The sequence below is a fragment of the Chelon labrosus genome (genome assembly GCF_963514085.1).
Source record: "Chelon labrosus genome assembly, chromosome: 6".
Taxonomy (NCBI): domain Eukaryota; kingdom Metazoa; phylum Chordata; class Actinopteri; order Mugiliformes; family Mugilidae; genus Chelon; species Chelon labrosus.
The window spans coordinates 20,164,837-20,178,866 of NC_140342.1; the positions used below are offsets into that span (position 1 = coordinate 20,164,837).

General features: G+C 41.7%; 1 protein-coding gene across 5 annotated transcripts in view; it reads left to right on the top strand.

Annotated features, from left to right (window-relative positions):
• The first annotated feature begins 10,890 nt into the window (after window positions 1-10,890).
• The window catches only part of LOC311489502 (collagen alpha-1(XI) chain-like), an 80,219-nt gene continuing 77,079 nt past the window's right edge, over window positions 10,891-14,030 (top strand). For all 5 annotated transcript variants that reach the window (XM_084546610.1, XM_084546612.1, XM_084546611.1 and 2 more), the window contains exon 1: window positions 10,891-11,755. In XM_084546610.1, the coding sequence (XP_084402736.1) occupies window positions 11,641-11,755 (115 nt within the window). In that variant the 5' untranslated portion in view covers window positions 10,891-11,640. The remainder of the gene's footprint in view (window positions 11,756-14,030) is intronic.

Here is a 14,030-nt window from a genome sequence, read left to right on the forward strand (position 1 = left end):
TATACTGCTCCACCAACAACATCTAAACTATTTGGGATTCCTCCTGTCCCTATCTTCCTCAATCATCTGGGAATCAGCTCCATGATGCCGTCACCCATCTCTACCTCTTCCTGGTTATCCTAGAAGTCTCCATAAGACGTCTAGTTCAGCCACCAACACCAGCGTCTAGACTCAAGGGAACCTACCCTATCCCAGCTGTCATCGGACGAGAGGCGGGGTGCCAGTCTGTCGCAGCGCTACAATAAACATGGTCAGCGTTATTTACTCTGATTATTTGCTTGAATGCAAACCAACCTACACACCCTGCTGCTCTAAATTCTCACATGCAAATCAGATTCATGGGAGAAAATTCATTGATTCCTCCTCTTCCGATGATGCTTGCAAAACAAGCCACAGTTGTAGGAAATGAGTATCTCCAGTAGGAAGTAGGTCCTAATAAGATATGGTTCTGAAAGTATGCAAACACAGGAAAACTTAAAATTTGTTCACAGAAAGAAACATCATCAAATTATGGTGAATGGTCAGGTTTTTATGTTCATCATGCTCTTCACAGAAGGTGTCATCTAAATTTCTCTCAATAACCTATACAGCTATTGCACTGCTTCCCCAAACCGGGTCACTGAACAGACTTCTCTGATCACAGCAGATTTAACTTCCTCATGTATTGCATCCTGGTATTTTTGCAAGGACCTGTACAGCTGAGTGGAAAAAATTAAATATCCAGGAAAAAACGCTACCTGAATCACAGTGGAAGCAAAGCCGTTTTTGGAAACAATGACACTCCTTTTGGGAGGAGTGATTCCACATGTGGGAATGTGCTTTCTCTCGGTTTAAATGATTCCAGACATGCTGCTCTCCCTATCAGCTTGACGTGAGTGCACCGGCAGCAAGCACGCACGAGTTCACACCGAAAGTCACACATACACAGTTTCACCCTCTCTACACATACTGTATGTACACATAGTGATAACATAATACCTGGGTCAGTTTAGTAGGCCTGACCCACTGATCTGCAGAGGTTTTTTGCTGAAGCATCACTTGTCAGTGACTTGTTATGATATTACGCATCAAAGACTAATACTGCAAAAGTAAACCCAGCTGTTCTGTCACCTCTGTGTTTGAGCCCTACTCCAAGTGTAAGTGCCTACACTGGAAAAAGGCAATGGATCAACGTCACACAAAAATGTCCATAATGGTTCTTTTATGTTATTGCAGGTCCACCCAGCAGCTTCCTTTGCTTGAAGCCAGGATTTGGGATTCTTTGACAGCCAGATGTTGGACCTGGAAAAAAGGCTTGGGTGGTGCCAACCTCTGCTATTAAGAAGGGCAGAACATATAGGGTTGAAATAAAAACTGTATTTAAAGTGGCTCAAGGCCAGTCCATGGTTATAGGGCATGTAAAAAGGGGTTGCTGGTAGTAACAAAATCCTTAAAGAATTAGGTGGCGTACACACACAGGAAGAGGCTAGCTGTGATGTGGCAACAAGATAAGTAAAGTAAAAAATCCTTTTGGCGTCCTAACTGAACTAATGTCAAATTTGAGGTGACGTGACTGAGCCAATGACTCCCCAAAGTTTTCCACAAATTCGGTTCCTACCACCGAATTCGCCATGCTTTTAGAGATTGAATGATGCCAAATAGCGTGTCATTAACGTTGACAGTATTTTCTTTTCAAAAAGGGAACGGTGATGACAAGAAGCAAATTCTTGGCGAAGCATAATATGCTGCTTTAAACAAATAAATAAATAAATAAAAACTGTGTGAATTGTCACTATTTTTACTTTTAAGTTCGTGTTTGTTTAACGCTGAAACATTCAAGGGTGAGAAATATACAATAATAAGTTTATTATACTTTATTTCCCCTGCACCAAAATGCAAACAGACAAGGTGAGCAACCAGGTGGGGGACACAGTGCAGTATTTATCGCTTAAAAACTCCCTCATGTTTTCGGCGCGAAGAAGAGACACGCCTTTTTTGCGTAAGGTGAAAATAGGCGTGTTCGACTTCATGCAGATCTGTGCAGATCTGACTTGACGTGATGCATGCTGGGTTGAACAAGTTCATTTTAACCAATCATATTCGAGGTCTATGAGCATAACAACCCAGCATGCATCACGTCAAGTCAGATCTGCACAGATCTGCATGAAGTCGAACACGCCTAATGACAGGTGAATGACGGCGTCAGCAAAACAACCGGAAGCCAGGTAATTGGCCTGGTCATGGAGACAGACGGCACTTCTTGGAGCAGTTGAAGAATGGGACACAGCTCAGAGAGCCAAATTAAGGTCAAGTCAAAGTCTTATCTCAACACACATACATATTGCATACATTTCCTTAGGTTCAGTTTGACTTACACTTTCCGAGGATGCCAAAATCAAAAAATCGCTCCTTATAAGAACTTCCATGAGAAACTTTCCATTTTAAGGTTTTCTTCGGTATCAAAGTAATGCTGTGAAAATTGTCTTTCCTTCCACTAGTGCATTGCAAAGAGTGACAGCTAATAGCTAATTCGGCATATATATTTATTATTATTATTATTGTGCCTGTTTGCCAAGATGTAGGCAAAGCTTAAATAACGGGGCTCTATTTTTAGCTTACAGCTAACGGTCGTGACAACTACTTCCTGTTTAGGGGTTAGGGTTCTATTAATTATGGGAAATGTAGTTTCAAATATTAGATTCTGACTGCACCCTAAAACGAAGGAAAGCTCCCATTAATGTAATTAAATACTAAAAGAGGTTTAGTAAAAAGTGTGAATTAGAATTATTATTTTTCAAAATGTTTTTTTCCGATAATATGATGTCTCTGTTTACTACTATTGCACGTTTAAGTTGAGATGCATTTTTTTTTTGCATGCATATATTCAAAGACAAACTTTGACATACTGATGAGAAGCTCATATGTTTTATCTGCTTGCCACTCTTCCACCGCAGTCCTGTCTTTAAGAATACAGTCTTTTGATTGGCTTGTTGCAGAAGCTTGTGGAGGGACGCACAGGCACCAGATTACAGGCACTGTGGAAACAACGCTACATCCAGCTGGTGGTTACTGTAACCCAAAACCACCATGTTGGAAATCACCCAATCCATGCACTGTGGGAGGTGAACATGGAAAATAGCGAGCTACTGCTGCTACTGCTTTACCTTTTCCCCAATAACTGTCTGTTTTAATACTCTTAACAATCAGGATGGAGGGAATACATAAAAACCTCTGGCTGCAGAGATGAATCAGACTGATGTGGGCTATTTTCCAAAATTACTCATCGACCTGATTTTATGGTACTTTACTCAAGCAGTCCATTGTTACGGTGCCATCAGTGGAAGATATAGCCGGGGCCTCATTGCAAGTGGAACAAAATGGCCCATTCACATTCTCAGAGTTGTGGGTGATATGAGTGCAGCACTCTATAATCTGCTTCATCTGTTTTTCCATATCTTCAGCCACAGTTGTCTCTTTGGTCCACCGTGGAAGCACACACTGGCGTAATCAAGGATTCAAACCAGTGCGGTTTGCATTTTAGTGCACTTCTTGCTTTGAGGTACGGTGACATTGTTTGTTGGCCGCAAATCTCTCTCAGAGCAACAAATCAGAACTGCTGGGCCTCGGTAGCACAGGATTTTATGATTTTACTGATATATCTGATTAGCCTTTTATCTGTTATCTCCAACCATGACTCATTAAATACATTTAAAAAAAAAAAAAAAAAAAAAAACTAACACAAATCAACTGAGAGCAGCACGAGTAAGAGTAGTGGAACATCTATGAGCCAAGATTGTAAAAAGTGCAAGTTTTATTTCAGTAATTTGAGCCTTGATTTGCAGCAACGCAGTTATAGTCCCGACAGCCCTTCAAGATGTGAGTAAGCAGAACAGCACGTGATCCAGGGTGTGTAATTTGGAAGTTAAGTCACGATTTGAATTCTTGAAGGACTTACTTCGAGGCCAGGTCCAAGTCTTGGCGTCTCCTGTGACCCACATTTTTTTCTTCTCTATTTTCTGTCTTTTCTACTGTCTTTTACAGCTCGATAAATCAAGAGCGTACACTTAAACAGGACATGATGAAATAAATAAATACAACACAGAGCTCCTTGTTAATGAGCTCTCAGTTTACTAGTTCTAGATTTGTTTAGAGTAAACCAAGCAATTTGAATATCTCTAGTCGCTCATTAAGAAGTCTGCACCGTGAGACAGTTTAACTTGTGACTCAGATGTTAATTTGTTAGACAAAGATGTGCACTTTGATTCATCTACGTCACATTTTCCTCCTAGTTACCCATAAAATAAAAGTCATGGCTAACCATTTATGAGGAAAAAAAGCCAGAGCAGTTTTTCAGCTTGATTTGTGAAGACACCAGGAGCTGAACTTGTTACTGGTTTCATTCCATGTATGATTCCAGTAATGTCAGAGTCTTCTTTAAGAGCCCCTAAGAGGTATGTGTCCTCTTAGCAGCTACAAGGACCGCTGAAAACGAGCTAAAAATAGACAAATGCAGAGATTCGGCTCTGCACACAGCTGGCTTCAGTAAATAATGCCTATATGGATTTGTGTGAGACTGTTATCTTAAGAAGGTGATGGCTGGTTGGAAAGGGAGTCTCCCCTGCGGCTGCTTTTATGACTGGAAACCCCGCAAACACACACCCTCATTAAGATGTCAGAAGGAATATACCTGTTGCAATAAAAAGTTACCCAGCAGTCATTTGCTTAGTCACTCAACTAAGAGCAATGGCCTTAAACTACAGCGTGAACTCTCTCAAACCTGCCTGAGAATCTGAAGTATAGACATTTAGTGATGTGGTTGGAATCCTTCTTCCCGTTGTTTGTGCAACTACTGCACCAAGAAATCTAGCAAGGAACCTAAGAAAAGAGAAGACTGGTAGTTAGTAAACATGGATTTCTGCCCTGGGAATATTTTCTTGTTGAGCTGCTGTGGATTGAGGCTGATGCATTGGCTTTAATTAAATTTTGTGCAGCGGGAGGACTGTTGTTTCCGTTTAAGTCACATCAAGAGAGCTCTTCTAGGCCGTAAAGAAAACAAAGATTTGTTTTATTTTAAAATTAAAGGTTGAAGAAGACCTTGCTCAACCAGTTAAAGGTCCTTTACCGCCACCTTTTTATCTCTGGTTTGGTCTCCTCCAATTACCAAAAAAAAATTAAAAATATCAATCTGGCTCTTAAACTTTCTCAACTAAGTTTTCGAATACAATTTGTAGGTGTTGGTTTCTGGTTGCCACTTAAATGTTAGTAGAATAATATGTGTGTAAGCAGTGGCCTACCCAGCCATCGAGGATTTTTCTTTTTCTTTTGGCTCTTTTGTTTGTCTCCATCACCAAACCCCGAGACAAAATATTACTCTTTAACTTTCTAGCTCTTTGAATTTATTGCTGCTTCCAGTGTGAGCTCCAGTTACAGTCTCAGCCACTGCATGAAATGTTTCATAAGAACTAGGACGTTAAGATGAGACAGACTAAACAACTCAACTGTATACTTAATGAGAATCCATGACATGTGGAGCAATGCATCTCTTAGGAATGTTGAATGAGCTGCATTCGTATGCAACGATTTAACAGATTGTGTGATTTACTGTTTACCTCCTCAGACCGTGCCGCATTCCCAGGCCCTATCCTTCTTAAAAGATTGATCATCATCTGCGCAAGACTGCTCTGTGAGAATATTCTCATTCCAAACAATTGCCATTGTACGTATGTCAGGGTGAAATTGAATTCTCTAAATAAAAGTCTTTTTACGCAGAGCATCAAAGATGACACTGAGATTTATGTTTGACCACAGCAAACAAGAGTAATGAGGAACATCCATGGCGTATGAAGACAGCAACAGACACCAGTGTGCTCTAAATCCAATGTGGTTCATGAGTTCAAGTGTCTTCAGTGCACAAGCCATGTGTCAACATCTGCCAAGTTCCCTGCTTTGTCTTTGTTTTGGCTCTTCCTTTCTCTTTCACTTACATTTTTCTTGCCTTGCTCTTCTCATCCATTACAGTATCACTTAAGTCAGCTTTTCACACTATCTCTGTTATTTGTTGTTACAGTAATGAGCTTAAAAAAACCTAAAACTTGGGCTCTCCGAGTATGATAACAAGACATGACTTCAGAGTAGGTTTTCCCCGACCCGTTGCTGTTTGTCAGCTTCCAGCATCCAGTCAGCCAGTCCCTCTCCTCTATCAGTTTTTACTGCTGTCAGCCGGAGACAGGGCTCGGGGAGACTTTTCCTCATGAAATATGAGATGCTTGGGGCATGTTTAGATTATCACAGACCTCTCCACTTAACTCGCCATAACACTCTGTTCACCGAGGAAAAGAAAAAGCATTCATCACACAGGCTTGACAAGAAACATGAAAATAGGATGGTCTCTCTTCATCTGTGTCACTCCCACTTGCAGGTTAGGCGCTGTGATATCTGACATCCGAGTCACTGTGCAGACCTACCTCTGTACTGATGTCCACATTTTGCCCCATTTTCATGTAGTTTTTGTCCTGGTTCTCACTTACGGGTTATGGTGATCTTGACTTTTTTTCTAACGGCACCAGCACCAGGTCAGAATTTTGTGCAAACACTGCCACGTTTATGCATGTAATATATCCCCATCATTACAATTAAATTTTCAATTCAGTTTTATTGATATAGCATCAGTAACAATACAAATTGTCTCAAGACGCTTTACCAACTCTGGCCTTGAACCCCCAGACCGTCGCCTTCATGCTTGCTCTGGGGGTTTCACACCGGAGTTTCCAAAGCGTCTTGAGGCAAGATGCATAAATGTGTCTGTGTTTGCGTACACATTTGGTTGAGAATTTCACTGGATAAAGTAAAAATTACGACCTGGTGCTGGTACCGAAAAAAAAGTTAAGGTCACCAAAACCCGTAAGTAAGAACCAGGACAAAAACTAATTGTGGACAGCAGTGCAGAGGTAGGTCTGTTGAGTGACTTGATTTGCATTCTAAGTTCTCCTTTGGCCCCTCTATGAGGCTGGCATTTCTCATTCTTAGAGAAATGCCTCAACAGCTTATTTCATGATCGTGTCAGACCTTGAATTTTAATTTGGTCTCTATTCACTTACCAAAATTCATCATAAACTAAAGTGTCATTAACTCATAAAATGACATGTGAGATGGTTAGGGTTAAGGCTAAGGACTTGGGTGGACGGTCCTTCCGCAGGTTTGCTCAGTGTAGAATCTGTAGTGGTATCAGTCTTGTGTTCATTCATTGTATATAAAGATGGACCTCTTTGATGTGGCACGTAGGTTTCCTGAAGAGCAGTTATGAAGCTCAGCATGGTGGCTCCAGCAGTTGCTATCTTGGCAGGGCTGGACTATGCATGACTCCCGGCTTATCCAAAAAATGGGCTGAGGCATGCATGTGACGCCGAGGCAGACATCAAAGCGCCCAGACGTCACTCAGAGCAGCCACTACCTAAGTTATGCATAACTTAAAGCCTTGATTTAATTAAAAGACGTACCCTCCCTCCTAGCTACTGAGACCATTTTGTACCAGGCTGAAACATGTTGGCTTCATTTGTCAGCCCCAGAGGTTGGGTAAGCACACATTCAACATGTCACTATAGCATGGAGTCCCTAAGTCATGCTTTATGTAGTGGCTTTTTTTCTCATGTCTCCTCTTTGCGCTGGCGAGTGATGACTATGCAGTGTAAAAACAGGTGACCTTACAGCGTTTTTAAAGTGAAAGTACCCCGTCCCACATTCTAACAACCTCCCACTAGGTGAAGCTGTCTGGGTACCACATGCACCTATAATAAACATGCCCAGACAAACATACATTCCACTCAGTGGTTATGCGGCCTGCAGTGTCTAGTATGCATCCACCCCCACCAAGCCACACAGCGCTTTCTAGCCGGATAATTCATAGCAACCAGGCACTCTTGAGGTTTCATCTACTTATGATCTGAACGAGGACATCTGAGTTCAGAGGAGCTGGTTGCAACTTTGTTCTCACAGCTGGTTTTATGGGCATGCTCATGAAGGGAATCATCACTGCAGTCGTAAAACCTGGGATCCAGAGTTCCTTGTCACCCAGGTGAAGCAACTTTGAGCACCCACTTTGCTTCTGCGTGCTCCAGGGTTGCTGGCTGCTGTGTGTGGCAGAAGCATATGAAAAGAGATTTTTTCCGCAGTCATCAGGAGGTATCCTACTGAGCGTTATGAAACAAAAAGTCTGACTGTACATTTCGTTCGAAGAAGTTTCCGGGACGCTGCAGCTGTAGTGTTTTAAACTTTAAAATTCACACTAGTAGCACCAGTGCCATCTGGGTTTCCAGCCCCAGTGCCAGATTCAGTGGTGGTGCTTCTATTTTGTGACGCAGTGTAAAAAGAAAATGATGTAAACTACTACTACTACTAACAACTTGTCCATTTGCGTATGATTACAACTCAAACTACCACTTTAAAGAGATGTTTGGAAAGTTTCTCAGTTTATTCTCCAACCACGCCTCTGCATAATAAATAATCACGATAAATTTACTGAAATACACATAGAAAAATGGGCAACTATGCACTTTGAGAGAGTTTCATTTATGACTGTTAATCTGCAGAGTGCTACGCCAGTCTGCTGTGTCTGGAACGAGGCAAGAACAGTCTGAAACTTAAAAGAACTCAGATTAAAAGCTCCTTCCAATAGAAAAACAAAGCCGCTGGGCATCATTTTCAAGACATTTTTGTTTTTATAGCTGCTCTGGGCTGAGCCGTGCTTAGAGTAGAGACTTATTATAGAATAATTATACAATGTCATCTTGGTACACATTGGTAGTAAATGCATCAGTTGTAATCACATGCTTCCAACTACAAAGAGAGCCACTCCAAGACCAAGCCCTCCTGGAAATTGTAGGCCATACAAGAGTCTATAAGGAGCTGCTGGATGTCCGTCAGTACATCCTGTCGGCTGACTGAGCCAGGCTGTTTGAAAAGCAAAACTGTGGACTTTAGTTTCAGTTGTTCATGTTTCCTCCCTGCCAATGCAGGACTACTCGAACCAAACATTCAGGGCTACAGTCCCGGGGAAGCAACATGAACAAGAGGTTCTGGCGTTCCCCGCCAAACAACTTGAAACGAAATTTGCCAGAAACCAATATGCATAACCAGGCTGCTTTCAAGAAAATGTTTTGCTGCTGAGTAAGCACTGGACTGTCAAATAGGTTCACAGAGGAATACTGCAAACAATGTGGACAGTCTATCATCACAGCTTTTATTGAAATGCCGACCTTTCTTCTAGTGAATGAAGCATTTAAATTAAACCCAGTGACATTGTTGTATGATCACGTTTTAGCCGTTCCTCCACTTCAGTCCAGGATGGAAAGACTTTGAATAGTCAGTGGAATTTGAGCAGTCATTCATATTCCCCAGTGGATAAATCTGACTTTAAATATGGTGCTGCTTGACAGCCAAACTTAACCCATGAAATATTTCAGGATTGATAATTTGGACGTAATTGCAGTGAAATTTGAGCTCATGTGTCTGGTTTAAAGACACCGTATCCTAAAAGAATTTGTTGATCCTGACTGTTCCTGAGTTAGCGCCACCGTGAAATTGAAATTCCTCCAGTTAGTTCTGAGTGAATTGCATTTGACTGCTATTGGAAACACTGCCATGAAATTTGCCCCCATTCAGAATGAATTGTGTCCTCGATCAAAGACATTCACTGTTATTTATCCACTTCACTGGTTTATTACCAACGACTGGATGTAGAATTGGAAGAAAGCCTCTGTGGGGCTCCATCTTGACTCCACTGAACACCTAGCTAAGCCAAAAATGGCGATGGGAGTGTGAGCAGAGCTGAGGCCGATGGGTGACCCTAATGCACACCGCTACCAAACTCTCATTGAAACCCATCATGCCTTTAGTTAGGCATAACTTTAACCCTGATTACAATTTAAACGGGTTAGTTATGCAAGAAAAATCTCTCCTCGTGTGTCATAAATGGAGAAATTAGCTATAGAGTCAACCCGCAAGTGGCCATTCAAGGAGCTGCAGTTTTAGGCATTTCCAGGTTGGCTTTAGTTTTCACTCTTGGGAATTTTGGCTTGTTTACGCCTGTAAACGTACTGGGCCAACGCTCGCACTAAATTATAACATTATAAACACTTTGGCTGCTAAATATCGGGACTCGGCTTCACTGAAATCTATTTATTGTAATGGTGAAATAGTCATTGCCAGCTCACATTCCCAATCTGGAAGAAAAGTCAAAAGTCAATTTTTAAAAAACACATATCCATCATCTCAGGAACTACCAAAACTTGTTATACAAAGCTGCAACTAGATGTGAACGAATATGGAAATGCTCAGCAAATTTCCCTCCATAAATAATTTAAAAATGTCCGTAATAAATCAGATGGCTAATCCTGCACGCCCTGATGTCTAAAATAACTAATTGAAGCCACGCTTACACGTGCATGCGTATGCCAGTGCTGTCATGCTAAATTGAGGCATTTTGTCATTAATCTGCATTTTATTATCCATAATTTGTATTCTTAATCCGTCTGCGCGGGCCAGGCAACTGCTGTTCAGTCACATCTGCACGAAGCTTGTGCAAAGTGTTCTCCACCTCGACAGTGTCCCGCTCGGTCCGTGCCTAAAACATCTCAGTGCTGACACATTTTCTGCGATGTGGTTTGGCTCTGCGTGACAATGGCTGCCTTTGCACACACACGCAGTCTTTCATTCTACTCATTCTGCTCATATCGCAGGGAGAGCTCTCTATGTGTCCCCTGCACTTCCATTCTTTGTCCCATGACATAGTTTACCTTTAATTGTTATCAGGCCTCAGAAGCCCCACTGTCCTTAAAAAAAAAAAAAAAAAAAAAAAAAAAAGAAAGTCTAACAGCTCCTTGAGGAAATTCTGGAAGTCTGGAAAACATTTCATTTTGGCCACAGAGGCTTTCATATCATCCACTGGCCCGTGCTGGTGCTATTGAGGCTCGCTCTTCACATTCTTTTGCTTTCAGGAAACGTCTAAAATAATAGCTCCACCCCAGCTTAATTTGCTCTAACTATGCTGTGTTTAATTTAATTTAGTCCTACTTATGTGTACTCTGCTCCCTTTCCTTCCTATAAGCTTCTTTTTTTTGTTGTTTATTAAAGTCTGAGAATTAAGGCAACCCCCCTTATTTGTTGTACCGTTGTATATCTTAGACTTGATGTGGTTAACAGTGCTTCTAGGATAGTCTGGTAACCTGTATTCTGCACTGCGTCCTGTAATTAGTTTGCTCTGAGATGCTCCGCTTGATGCTGCTTAGACCTCTTCCAAAGCACAGGGGGCGGGCTCGCAGACGACTTTCCCGACTGGTGATTTGATGAACGGAGGATTTTCCAGTGTCAGTATCCTACTGTCGGTTCAGGTTCAGTGTTGCGGCGTTTGTCCTGCCTCCTCGCGGTGCGCAGCTCTCAGGGAACGGAGTGGTTTGCACTTTTTTCATGAAAGCCCTTTTACCATCAGTGTGAGTGCTGGGCTTGAGGGGGAGCACATCTGAAGGGCCCAGTCCGGCGGTGAAAGGCATCCTTATACCTTGACACATGGCGTTGTAGTATAAGCACATCTTCTGTGGATTTGTGGAAGGGACCGAATTTTAAAGACAGCCGCCCGTTTCCTGTAGCCTACAGCTGCGGGCGCTCACCATGGAGATGCAAAGGTGGACCACCAGGTGGAAAACGAAAAGGTGGCTATGGGATCCAACGCTAACCGGTGTCGTCACGTTAATTGTAATCCTGCAGGCTGCCAGTGTCAGAGCAGGTAAGAGGCTGCACGTTGCTTCACACCTCAGCTACTCTGCCAGGTCCACCGCATCCAGGACAGCTTGAGAACGTCCTGGAGGCTGGCAGACAGCCCATAGGTAGCAGTCGGTTCAGGCAGTAGCCACCAACTGGCTCTCAAATTTTATTAAAATGAATGCCAGGCGCCGCCAATTAAACTCACCTTAACTCAGTTTATACACATTTTCAGTAGACCTTTTCCACGTCATCCAAAAGATTTATGTTCTGTTAGAGGGAATCAAGAGAAAAGTTTTTTTTTGCTTGGGTAACACAAAACTAAGGCTGTATCTTGTGACTGCAATCGTTTCCAAATAAATAGATAGATATTTAAATTGAATTTAGGCTTTGTAAGTGACTGTCACAGATGTTGCATTCAAACTTGCCTAAAGCTTTAACGTCATACAATCTGTTGTAATATGTCCAAACTCATGTTGCATCGACAAAGTGACCTAAGAAATATTCTTGGCACAAGCAGATGGAGATGCTGCCGTCTCTTTCCTCTGAGGGTAATGTCTGCCGTCCAGGTGTGACCAGCGAGGAAAGGGCTGACAGTATTGATTTCTTCTTGACACAAATCCTCCGGTGGTCCGCGTAAAAAAAACAAAAAACTGTGCGTAAAGTATGATCGGTGAGCAATCATGACGCTCTTTAGTAGCAACGATAGTAGTGTAATTTAGACTCAAGTGCATAGCTTTGGATCCGGAGTTTATCAGAACGCCTCGCGCTTATTTATGTTCCACTTCATCACTTGGAAGCACTACTGGAAAGCTTTTACGCATAGCTTTTACGCACGACATTTGGTAATCTAACCACCATCTAGCTGTCAGTGCATTAGGTTTTTTACAAATTATCAGTGTAAAAGGAGCCAAATAGTTTAATCAAATTCATAATAGTCATAACACTGGCTCAGAACCATGTCTTATTTTGACTGATAAGCTGTGACTTGCCTTATTAATAACACAGTCTGACAGCTGTCAACATACTGTAGTTTACAGTAGCACAGTGTTACTTTAAATATATGGGTTTTTTGATGGATTCTTAAAGTTTATATAATAACTGGGCACAGGACGAGTGAAATTCATCTTCTGGCCTGAAGGATCACCATTTTTCCACATTATCTGGGCTTCCACTTAGTCCAAGAAGGGGCGTTGATGGAAAAAAGAAAAAAAGAAAAATCTGGAGTATTTTCTTTGCTTTAAAAACACATATGTGGGTCACATTAAATTCTTTCATATTTCCTTTGTGCAATCATAGAGAAATCTATGCTGTGATTTTTTATTATTTTTTTTCCTGTGTGGAACCATGCTTCTTTTTAATATTTGTGGTTTCGACATCTGTTATCCTGCAGACCTTCAATACTTGACTTTTTGTACCAGACAGGAATAAAGCTATTTTAACAAAAGACTTAATATGACTTCATGAAAATGTAACCAGTCCTTTGTTTAATGCAATGGATTCTGTCTGCATCATCAGTATCATCCATTGGTCTACAGAAATCATTCAGGGGGGAACAAATTGCAGACATGCGAAATGAAAAGATCATGAAAGCAAATACCACACTGGCGAAGCTTGCCCATTGCCCATCTTTCTTCACTCTGACAGATATTTAAACCAGCCATAATTGCATGATGTGCTTGCAAACATTTGCAGGCTTTCCAACGTACTTTAATTGCTGACTATGCTGCCAGCTCTCTGTAGATGGCAGTGACACGAAAAAGACCGACAAGACATCCCAAGATGCTTCTGCGCGACCGCAGAGCCGCAGAGACATGAAGTCAGAATGTCACCGATTTGAAAGTTAATCGCAAGTCTAAACTTAAACATCAGACTGTATGGCTCTGATGAGTGATGAGATGGGAAGAGCTGAAGCATTTTTTTTCCCTATACAACTGAAAGTGGTATTTTAATTGCGTTAGGGTCTGCTGGAGAAATTGCTTTAATGATTTTAACAGTAGTCTCTCTTCTCTTGTTGCTGCATGCCTCACTGCCTAAGGGAAATCGCACTCCTTTGTCATGTTAGTAGCTTGTTAACATGGCAGATAGTATATCACACGTCCCAGACAGCAGCCAGGAAGACGACGTGTCATTAAAAATCAGAAAGACTGACAAATTACCCCTCAGAGAGACTGCTTTGGTACCTTTAGCACGAGAGAACCGTCTTCCCTCTCATGTGGTTTTACATCCTTCTCATTAGAATTTGGTTTATTTCTCTTTAGGTTCGGAAAGATGGGAGTCATTTTTTTTACGGATGTGTT